Genomic DNA, 12,243 nt, shown 5'->3' on the forward strand with positions numbered 1-12,243 from the left:
GCATGTTTTTTTGTTGCTTCAGCAACTATATTCTGACATGTTTTGTGTACTATGGTGGATCTGTCCCGTCTCTTATTAATTTGACATTCTTGGGTTGTCGGGTGTACAGATGAACTTGGGCACAACAAAAAACTCTCACAATTAAAGCTTTAGGCCATTCAGGCCTTCATACTCAAACACAACTGCAGTCTCAGGCAACTGAAACGAAGGCCTTGATGGCCGAAAGCATTAATTGAGAGTCTTTTTGTTGTACCAGCTGCAACTCAGCATCTCCGTTATATGGTGAGTAGCAATTTTCCTTTATATATATTGTTACATTCCAGCCCAGATTTTCCATTGTTTGTAAGTATTGGCCTTTAAATATGTCTGCTTGTGTCTGTGTATGTGCAGATGGATATGTGTGTGTGTGTGTGTGTGTGTGCGAGTGTACACCTGTCCTTTTTTTCCCCTAAGGGAAGTCTTTCCGCTCCCGGGATTGGAATGACTCCTTACCCTCTCCCTTAAAACCCACATCCTTTCATTTTTCCCCTCTCCTTCCTTCCTTCCTTCCTGACGAAGCAACTGCCAGTTGCGAAAGCTCGTAATTCTGTGTGTGTGTTTGTGTGTTTCGTTCATGTGCCTGTCTGCCGACGCTTTCCCGCTTGGTAAGTCTTGGAATCTTTGTTTTTAATATATATGTACTTAGATGTATGTCTCAAGCTGCTTAATGAAGAAATATATATCAGCATAAGAAACTGAGTAGCTGCTATTATGCTGGCCTTTTGACATGTTCGCTCTTATGTGACATTAAATTTGCAACTGCAGTTCTGTAGGACGTGGAAGACAGCTACAATAACCAATTTGTCAATATGCAACATATCTAGTAACATTCATTTTCAGAGTATCTGAATTTGGGTGGTCAAGAATATTCCTGCTTTCAATGAAAAAGAAAAACACTCATCAATGTTGAACATTTTTTGTCATTAGTTTATGGAATCTCTATGGACTCTTCTTTTGGAAAACAAAAACTGAATCTTGATTTTTGTTTCCAGATAATATTACAAAATTTGTTGTTTTGTCATTTACAAAATCACTTTAAAACTTTCACGGTTGTGTATCTGAAACATTCCACTGGTTCTACTAGCATTTGAACATCACCACTTGAAAAGAAATAAAGTGGAAGAGTGTCTCTGTGGTCTTCATGTGAACAAGGGGAGAAAGTAATGCACCCAATCTATCTTGACCCTAATTCCAAGCATAAGGCAGTGAACTGGCGAAGCTTAGTAGAATAAGTAGTGCTTACTGTTCTCACCACAAAAACACGTAGATAATGACGGACACAACATTTTATTATGCCTAGAAATAATTGTACAAGAAGACATTTACCACAAAATGGCTACACTACTGGTCCGATAATACTAATCAGAATGTCAACACATAACTGCGGGGCAAGGATTGTCAGGCCCAACTCTTTAAGCTGTTGGCCAACTGGTAGAGTGCATGGAGGAGAGGCAGCACACTTGACCGTGAGTGGCAGCCTGTGATGGTTCCGGTGTTTACAGACTTCTGTGGTACGCCTCACAACAGTGGGCCCAGGTATCAGATGTGGAATCAATGCGGGTCACTACACTTACTCAGTTTGCCAGTCAAGAAAGAGAATAACTTATCGATCTTCACCATGCAACAGGGAAAACTCACAAGAAGTGCATACAAAGCTCAAATATTCCTTATCTTGGGACTGCCAGGACATGTTCCTGTCTTTCAAAAATTGTTTCAAAGACAAAAATTATATCCTGCTCTTTGTTTTCTGGTAACTGTGCAATTAATAAAGATTAATAACAACACATATTTTATTTCTTAAATTATGGTTATAAAAGATTGACTTACATAGAGTCCCATGGCTCCTCTAATTAGCCTGTTGGCATCTGTTGCACTCTGAACAGGAACTCCTACAACTGTTAAAAGCTGATCACCAATATGCAGGGCATTGTACAACATTGGATGTTCACGCTGCTTCCAGCCAGCTATCCTGAAATATCAAGAAAATGGTATTACTTTTTTTATTTACAAGATGTAACTACACGTCAGTTGCACTGCAAAAAAGGTAATATTTACCCTTCACAATCAAAAGTGAGCTACAAGAAACAAATCTTATGTGTCAACAGCAGAACAACTAAGAATTTCAATAAACATGAAATGGCTCAAGGGAAGTTACATCACCCGCATACACACTTTTCATACTGAAATTTCACTAGTTCAATTTATTGACTATGTCTGTCTGTATTCAACCAGCTCTCGTAATCCCTCCTCCCCTACCAATTCCAAAAAAAGGGTGAGACTGAGGAAGTAAAGCAAAAAAGTGAAATCTCCATAGCAATCCGAATCTCTTCTAAATAAAATGTCCTATTCCAAAGTAACTTACTCAAATGCGTACACTATCACCATAGCACTTAGAAGGAGAAACGCCCTTACTTTTGTTTTCGTCATATCTTTTATAATAGTAGTTGTTGCGCCCTCCAACAGGCTGTGCAGCAGTCGCTTGTGACCGGCTGAAGTAGATTTCTAACAGTGTGGCTGGTAACACGCATTTAGAATTGTTGTTGTGTTTTGTTGCATTTCATGAAGTTTAAAAATTTTTTTATTAAAAAGTAACAGCAATATTTATGCGTGTGTTTGCAGACTTATTGCACATTTACTGATAATTTGTGTGGTGGTGTTGAATTACTGCCACCCAACAAAGAAACCTGCATTAATGAGCAGGGCATGTTGTTTTGTTCCCGGGTGTCAATCAGGGTACGACATATTATCTGCAACACGTAGGCACTTTTTTAGACTCCCAAAAAACACCAGTGATTTTGCTAAATGGGCTAAACCTATTCTGAGGATGGATATTCAATTAACAAGTAAATCATACGTAATTGACAAACATTTCACTGATGATTTACTTTTTAAAACGGACTCATTCATTATAGAAATAAACAGTGTCGAAATACCGAGAACAAGACGCGATTTAAACAATGGTCGGTGCCTCACATTTTTCAAAACTTCTCAAGCCATTAACAACTCACTTGAAAACATGCAAATCTGTTCCAAAGAAAATAATTAAAAAAGCAGTCCCATTATGTATCAAAATTCAGCAATTTGCACTCCAGTTGTAGTACCTAGTGTTTCCAATGTAGCAGACACCGAGGCTGATGGCAGAAAAATTATCAACAATCTGAGACAAAAAGTCAAAAATCTTAAAACAATGCTAGTGAGAACACAGAATCAGCAGCTGAAAGAGAGAGAGAGAGAGAGAGAGAGTAATTTTGTTAGAGAAGAAAGTTTCTACTGTAATACAGCCCATGTCCTGTGAATGTATTACTTTGAATTTCCTGAGTCGGAAACAGAAATTAGTCATAGACAGTATACTTAAGAAGTGCCAAACAAGCCCAATAGGTATTTGATACAGTGATGGGTTTATTCTGGAAAGCTCGCTTCAGAAAATTAAATCACCTAAGGACTATAGGCATTGTTGAAGGCACAACTAACTTCCTCTGCCTTCCGAAATATCATTTAAGAAAGCTCTGCAAGGGATTTAGATGCTCATATGGTTTCAACACAAATACCATGCTACCAGAGAAGTGTTTAAAAATGAAAAGGGTGAAAATAAATGTTTACACATTGTAAATTTCAATGACATTAAAGTAAGGGAAGACATCTGGTTTAATTCCTCTTCACTCAAAGTGGGTGGTTTTGTAGACTTAGGTGATTTAACTCCAGAGGAAAAAAAAAAAAAAATTCTTTGGCAAACCACACTTTGGTATACACATTTATTCCTCCCCTTTATAGCTTGATTCAAATAGCTGCTGTTTACGTAAACAAAAATATAATGTGTGGTGATATCCTAGCTAAAACACTGATACTGATAATCATACAGTTGGAACAAGCTGGAGTAAGAGAGATATGTTCCATAAAATTTCGAGTGTGCAGCCACCTAAATTCGACTTCTTCTTCTTCTAATATTTCCGCTGAATACCATCCAGTCATCTTCAGAGTGAGCCGAGGTGACTTGACGTTCCAGTACTTGCTCCGTCCTTGTAAACCTGCAGACCACATCACTGCGCATGCGGCCACAAATATACAAGGCGCCAGAGACGTCGATCGGTGGCAAAGAGGTATAACATATGCATGGAATTAGATCTATGGCTGCACGGTCAATCCATACGGTGATATCGATGTGTCACTGTGAGCTGCACTGTCACGACATCTTCATGAGTTTATTACACAGATTGCTGGATTCCCAGATTTGTCCAAGCTGAAACTGCTATCTCTATTAATTAAATTTGTTGCCAACTGAATTCCAATTGCTTCTTTCACTACTGAGTCCCAGAAAGATGAAGTCAAGGCTAAAATTTTGATGTTATCGTACACTATAGAGTGCCCAGTGTCAATGCAGTGCTCTGCCACCGCAGATTTTGTTGTAACAGCCAAGTGTGCCTGCAGTGCTCTGTGCATCTCTCCTGGACCGTACGTGTCGTCTGTTCGATGTATGAATGCCCACACTCACAAAGGATCTCGTAAACCCCAGGCTTACAAAGCATCTGATCATCTTTAACGGAAACCTGTCTTTGGTGGAGGGCAAAAAGTAACTTTAACTTTGCGTTTACTGAGGATCCATCCCATTTTTGATGATAGGCTTCCCACGTATGGCAGAAAAGCCATGGATTTAAAATTTTCCATGTCTTCTGCTGCATTTCCTATACCCACTATTGGCTTCATTTGTAGTGCCTTCCATATCTGCTGTGGAGAGTACCCATTGGCTTCAAAAACTCTACCACAGTTGTAATAGCTCGTCCTACAGACTACCCTCGTCAGCAATGACGTGTGCTCTATGTAGCAGGGTTCTGAGGCACTGGAAGCCGTTACCTTGAAGCCCACAGTGTTTTGGAGGTATGTTGATGAAACGCTTGAAGTGTGGCCCCAAGGTGAAGACAAATTAAAAGAATTTTTCAACCATCTGAATTTCATCCACAGAAAAATACAGTTCACGATGGAAATTGAAAAAGATGGATGCCTTCCATTTTTGGATGTGTTGGTAAAGTGCAAAGATGATGGCAGTTTGGGACATTCAATATATCAAAAACCGACCCATATGGATTTCTATTTACGTGCAAATAGCTGCCACCATCCTTCACGGACGATGAGTGTACTCAGAACCCTGGTACATAGAGCACACGTCATTGCTGCTGAGGGCAGTCTGGAGGATGTTCTTTTACACATGAATAAGTGTTTTTGAAGCCAATGGGTACTCTCTACAGCAGATACGTAAGGCAATACAAATGAAGCCAACAGTGGGTATAAAAAATGCAGTAGAAGACATGGGAAGTTTTAAATCCACGGCTTTTCTGCCATACATGGGAAGCCTATAATCAAAAATAGGATGGTTTCTCAGAAAACCCAAAGCGATAGTGATTTTTCGCCCTCCACCAAAGACAGTAGCACTCCTTGGTTCCGTTAAAGACTACTTCTCCTGTGCTATCACACTCACAAACTTCCATATTCAGAAAACAAGTCACAAAAAGAAAAAAACGAAATACTTTTTCATGGATAGTGGCCAATTCTGCTTGTACTCAGATCCATAGCTTTCAAGCAAGTCTCTTCATTCACCCTTACCATCCGAGTAAGTTTTGCAAATTTGCTTAGCTGGCACCCTCGGCCCATTTATTCATGTATCTCGGTCAAACAATATTTCACTGCCCATACTAAACAATCATCACATATTATGTGTCAGTGGCATTAAGAAACAACAGAAATCATTAAAAACTGAATGAAACTCCAGGGCCTGAAGGAATCCCTATCAGATTCTATACTGAATTTGCAGCTGAGTTAGCCCCTCTTCTAACTATGATCTATCTTAGATCTCTCAAACAAAGAACTAAGCCCAGAAGTAAAAAGAAAGCACAAGTCACATCCGTCTACAAGAAGGGTAGAGGTGATCCAATATTCTTGACACTGATTTGTTGTAGAATCTTAGAACATATTCTGAGCTCAAACATAATGAAGTACCTTAAACAGAATGACCTCCTCGACGCCAACCAGCATGGATTCTGAAAACATTGATTATGTGAAACCCAACTTGCACTTTTCTTATATGATATACTGAAAGCTTTGGATCAAGGCTGTCAGGTACATACAATATTCCTTGATTTCTGAAAAGCATTTGACTCAGTACCACACTTACGCCTATTGTCAAAACTTTGTTCATAGGGTGTATCAAATGACATTTATAACTAGATTAAGGACTTTCTGATAGGGAAGACACAGCATGTTATCTTGGATGAGGTCATCATCAGATGTAGAAATAACTTGGGTGTGCACCAGGGAAGTGTGTTGGGGCCCTTGCTGTTCATGTTGTATATTAATGTCCTCGTGGACAATATTAATAGAAACATCAGACTTTTTGCAGATGATGTAGTTAACAATAACAATGTACTGTCCAAAAGAAGCTGCACATATATTCAGTCCAACATTGATAAGATTTCAAAGTGGTGCACAGACTAGCAACTTGCTTTAAATGCTCAGAAATGTAAAACTGTGCTCTTCACACAGCAAAAAAAAACATAATATCCTATGATCAATGGGTCGCAGTTATAATCGATCAACTGATACACATACTTGGGACTAACACAGTGTAGGGATATGAAATGGAATGATCACAAAGGTTTAGTTGTGGGTAAAGCAAGAGGTAGATTTCAGTGTATTGGTAGACTACTGCAGCAATGTCATCAGTCTAAAAAGGAGGTTGCTTACAAGTCATTCGTGCAACCCATTGTAGAATTTTGTTCAAGTGTGAGAGACCTGTACCAAATAGGGCTAACAGGGGATATTTAATGGATGCAGAGAGAGGCAGCACCAATGGTCACAGGTTCATCTGATCTGACGGAGTGTTACCGTATTTACTTGAATCTAAGCCGCACTTTTTTTCCGGTTTTTGTAATCCAAAAAACTGCCTGCGGCTTAGAATCGAGTGCAAAGCAAGCAGAAGTGCTGAAAAATGTTGGTGGGTGCCGCCATAACTTATTTCTGCCGTCGAATATATGTAGCGCTATCCAGGCATGCTTTGTAGACACAAAGACAAATACTGGCGCCAATACCTGTGCGTCAGTAAATAAATTAAAAAAAAGGTGGAAGATGAGCTTTTTTCTCTGCCCCGAGTTTCGACCACTGCATTTTCATACATTATCCAACAAAGTAAATACAAATGCCGTATTGTTCATCTTCGAATGTAGCAGCATTTCAATGTACTACGAAAACCCGAATGGCAAGACTGTTTGGGAACTTTGTCAATATGGCCAACTCTACCTTCTGGATTTTTTCCTATCTGTGAGAAGAAATAGTTGCTAATAGGAACTTTTATAAATTGTGAATCACATGCAGTATTCTTGTCACCATAAGAATAATACGAATATAAACATTTTGCCATGTATTGTTTCGTGTTTGCTGCTATCTCATTTAAATCCTGTCTGCCTAATAAGCCACAAAACTAGAGTGAGACAACAGCAAACGCGGAAGAATATACATATCATGTCATGTTTATACTCATATTATTCTTGTGCTTAACAGTGATACAGTCAGAAATGAAGCACGGCAATTGACTAGATTTTTAAATCTAAGATAACTCTAATTTCTGTGCAGAATGTAATGTACTAAAGAGGCGGCTGCAAAGATTTTCAAACGGAGAAAAATTTTCGCTGAACTCTCGTTTACAACATCATCTATTATAGTCAGCCTATTATTTGGTTCTTGTTGATCATTATCAAAGAAAGCAGCAGTGTAAGTAACAACAAATAGCAGTCTCTTGCCATTGTTCCTCTAATGAGACAATTCCTCTCTCTCTCTCTCTCTCTCTCTCTCTCTCTCTCTCTCTCTCTCTCTCCCCCACCCCCCTCACTCTTTTTTTTTTTAATTTGTTGGCGAAGGTAGTGCGCACAAAAGCAAGCCATGCTGCGAGCGGCGACAGGCTGTAAACACGCACTATCAGAATGCAACAAACAATGCATGACACAGTACAGTAATGCATTTTCAGCTTAGATTGACATAAACACCTATAACAAAGAAAACTGCGATTATCAGATCAATGAAAAATAAGCAATCAATTCAAACTAGACAAAGCACATGAAAAAGGAAGGGTACCCGTATAAATACGGACGGAGCGCCTGACGCATAGCTATGGCTATCTGGTAAAGCTTAACTGCTAAGCTTACGACTAGAACCAAACTACTGTAGGTGTATCATCAATCATTCAACCTAAATTGTCTCTCATATTACAATGGACCAACTTTGTTTCGATTTGGAGATGCGGCCTAAAACTTTTCTCTCCCCTTGAATTTCGAGTCTCAAATTTCAGGTGTGGCTTAGATTTGAGAATTTTTTTCCCCCGTGATTTCGAGTCTCATTTTTCAGTTGCGGCTTAGATTCGGGTAAATATGGTACCTAGATGCTGAAGGGCTAAAGACTACTTCCACAATTAAGCTTTCACCTCCCAGCAGAGTGTTTATTCCGCCAGGAGGTTTCACACAGCATACTGGTGCTCCTCACTGCATAATAAAACAATCATTCTGGTTTACTGCCTAAGTTGTTCTACATTTTTTCACAATCAACCTGTACACTGAGAACGCTAGCCATCCCATTATGTTTCCTTGGGGCACAACTGATATTAGTTTCACTTCTGCTGTACATTTACCATCTGGTGTATTGTACTAGGTTTTATCAGTATTAGAACATTTTTGAGTGAATCATACATCTTCTTGGAGTCTTTCGTGGTGGCATGCTTCAATCAAATCTTCTCGGTTTATAAGCAATGTCTTTTGAATGAAACACTTGAGCTTTCGATAGCTGCCTCTGCCACTATCATCAGGAGCTGCAATCACTGACAGCCACAGCTGGTGCTGTTTTCTGCTTATACATATGTACTAGCAGCGTCTGGAACCTCCAGTGAGGGCTGGAGTGGAGCATATTCACGGGACGCGGATTGGGCAGCTCATAGCGGCCCCATCCTGCCATGGGACAAAGTGATGACACATGGTGCGAGCAACCGACAACACATTTGAAACTGCTGCTTCCACCTTCCTACAAGCATCAAGCCTACGTCTCTGCTTTCACTCAGTGTCCAAAGCCTGTCCACATAATCTATTAATGTGTAGCCCCGTTTCCTGTTAAAATTGTACCGTTTATTCTAATTTTGGCCATTTCTGTGATAACAGAATCCCAGTATGATTGTGTTTGTGCCAGAACTCTCATTTTTTTCAAATTGTATTTTATGCTTGTTTTCTAGGCAATGTTCAGTCATAGCGAACTTCTCAAGTACCTTTTGTTTGATATCTCATGCACGCTCTGCACAACACTTGGCAACGGTGCAAATGATCTGACCTGTGTAAATATGACCACATTCACAGGGGACACCATACTTGCCAAGAACTCAAAGACCTATGTTGTCTTTAACAGGGCGTAACGTATCTCTTATCTTGGAGGCAGGCTGGAACACTGGGCGCAGTCCGTGTTCTCTTCAGTGCATATCCTATTTTGCTAGTAACTCCACGGTATGGAAGGAATGCACCTGGATTGGCCTCTTCCACCGATTCATGCAGTATCTATAATTGGTGGCACTTGAAGGCTTTAGCAATTTCACCCTTGCTGGAACCATTTTCTCTGAACACATGCTTCAAATACTGAAATTCAGACTCTAAATCATTGTCATCAGAAATAGTCTTTGCCCTGTGCATGAACATGATTCGTACCACTTTCTTGTGTACAGGATGGTGAAAACTATTGGCATTTAAGTACCAGTCAATGTGCATAGATTCAAAATGACTTTGCAGCATGCCACCGTGTAAGATTCTGAGGACATATATAATTCCTCTATAGTGAGGACATAATGCACAGTGTGCGACTGTTAAAGAAACTGTGAAAGAAGAAATCGCATCTCCTGAGTTCTTTAGCAGTTTTACAACAGTGCTGGGACAAGGAGGTAATTCCTCACTTTGCTGTAATCAGGCACCACATTCGAACAGTTGAATTGGACAGAATTTTGAAGAAAACTAGTCATGCCACAGTGATACAATGAATACAACAGATAAGGTATGAACTTGATATTAATGCCAGAAACCTACTTGATTGTTGTATACTTCTAGTATCAACCTTGTTGTCCTTTGATTGGGAGTGGGTAGATGTACCCATGGCACTACAACAGCATGCCAGCTTGTGCAAGATGACATCCAAGCAATGTTCCAAGTTTGACCGCTTAACTTGCAGAGGTGCTGATTGAAGTCCAATAAAACCCACAGAACTGTCATTAATCTTTCCAACCAAGAACCGGTTGATGGCAATGTTGCAGCACTGAGTGAAGGCCTTAACTGTTCTCCAGCACCGCGATTCTTCCAATACTGGATACTGTTAGTGGAACAGAGCAGTACATTAGGTATATCTCGCACGATGTGGGTGACGATGTCTGAGTATCTACTAGCCTTATCCTGTCGAAAGCTAAGCCACTGAAATCCAGTATTAGCTGGGAGGAACAACATGGCTTGTGCTTATTTCATGGAAATGAGAACTGTGTTGTCTTCCCAGCTGGTAAAGGAAATGACACTCATCCTGCACGTCTAAGAGTACCATCTAGAGGTGCTGCATTTATTAGAAGATGATACGTATCAGAAGCTTGGTTGCAATTCAATGCATACCATTGTCAGAAAGAAAACAAAGTCAATAAGGGACTCCAGTATGCCGAAAAAGTGGTGAAGAAATTAGTGCCATGTGTTGCCAGACCTCTCAGACTTTATGGATGGCCGAAGATACACTCGCAAAAAATTTCTCTGAGGCCTATAGTTAGTGCAATCAATTTACCCACCTACAGATGGGCAAAACATCTGGCAGGGCCATTAGCACCCAAACTGAGACACTGAGAAACTCACATTGTTAACTTACAGTTATTCACTGAGACGTTTAAGAAAGTAATAATAGGCAAAACGACATAATTGTTAGTCTGGGCATTGTGTAGCTTTTTGCAAGAATGTCAGTACAAGACATCCTGGATGTTTTGGCCCAACAGTTTCCACCTGAGATTGTCATGCCTCAACAACAACATTCTGTATCTCAACACATATTGTGAGATAATGGATGGCACAGCCTTGGGCTCTCCACTCTCCCCAGCTGTCGCAAACTTTTTCATGCACTTTGAGGATCAAGCTTCGAACTCTGCAAGATTGCGACCATCTTGCTTCTTATGGTACGTCGATCACACCATCTTGATATGGCCTCATGGTGAAAATGCACTGCAAAAGTCCATCAACCACCTGTTCGATGTCCATTTCAACATTAAATGTACAGCGAGTTGGGGAAGGATGGCAAGCTTCCGTTCTCAGATATTTTAGTTGAATGGACAGCAGCTTGCTGGCTAGGTCATTCAGTGTATAGGAAGTCTATGCACACTGACCAATATTTAAATGTCAACAGTTTTGACCACCCTGTACACAAGAAAGTTGTACTGAACACATTAGTACACAAGTCACAGATTATTTCTGTTGATGACCATCTAGATTCTGAATTTCAGCATTTGATGCAAGTGTTCAGAGAAATGGCTCCAGCAAGAGAGAAACTTGAAGGCTTTCCAGTGCTACTGGCGAAGGATGCCTTGTGAATTGGCAGAAGAGGCCAAGTCAGCTGCACTCCTTTCACAACGTGGAGCTATTAGCAAGATAGGGCGCGCACTGCGACATGGGCTGGACCAATGTTCCGGACTGACTCCAAGATAAGAAATATGTTACACCTTGTTAAAGACAACATAGATCTTCAAGTTCCTGGCGAGTATCATGTCCCCTGGGAATGTGATAGTATTTACACAGGTCAAATCATTCACACTGTTGCAGAGCACTGTGCACAGCATTCACAATATGTCAAATAATGGGAACTCGAGAAGCTGGTCATGGCTGCACATTGCCCATAAAATGAGCTTATATTGCAATTTCAAAAAATGAGAGTTTTGGCACAGACATCATCATACTGGGATTCTGTTATCAAAGAAGTGGCCAGAATTAGAATAAACAGCAACAATTGTAACAGAGACCAGGCTGCACACTTAGTAGTGCATGGGGGGCGGGCTTCGAACACTAAGTGAAAGCAAAGACGTACGTGACGCCATCAGCTCACCCCATGTGACAATACTTGGTCCCACAGCAGGACAGAGCCACTAGGAGCTGTTCAACATTTCTGCATGCATCGCTCCAGCCC

The 12,243-nt window shown here is 40.3% G+C and overlaps 1 protein-coding gene across 5 annotated transcripts in view; it reads right to left on the reverse strand.

The window, feature by feature from the left end:
- Nucleotides 1–12,243, reverse strand: part of LOC126366014 (uncharacterized) — a 143,258-nt gene that overhangs the window by 18,948 nt on the left and 112,067 nt on the right. For all 5 annotated transcript variants that reach the window (XM_050008867.1, XM_050008868.1, XM_050008871.1 and 2 more), the window contains one exon: nucleotides 1,867–2,008. In XM_050008867.1, coding sequence (XP_049864824.1) covers nucleotides 1,867–2,008 — 142 coding nt within the window. The remainder of the gene's footprint in view (nucleotides 1–1,866; nucleotides 2,009–12,243) is intronic.

This window comes from Schistocerca gregaria, chromosome 4 (genome assembly GCF_023897955.1).
Source record: "Schistocerca gregaria isolate iqSchGreg1 chromosome 4, iqSchGreg1.2, whole genome shotgun sequence".
In the NCBI taxonomy this organism is placed as follows: domain Eukaryota; kingdom Metazoa; phylum Arthropoda; class Insecta; order Orthoptera; family Acrididae; genus Schistocerca; species Schistocerca gregaria.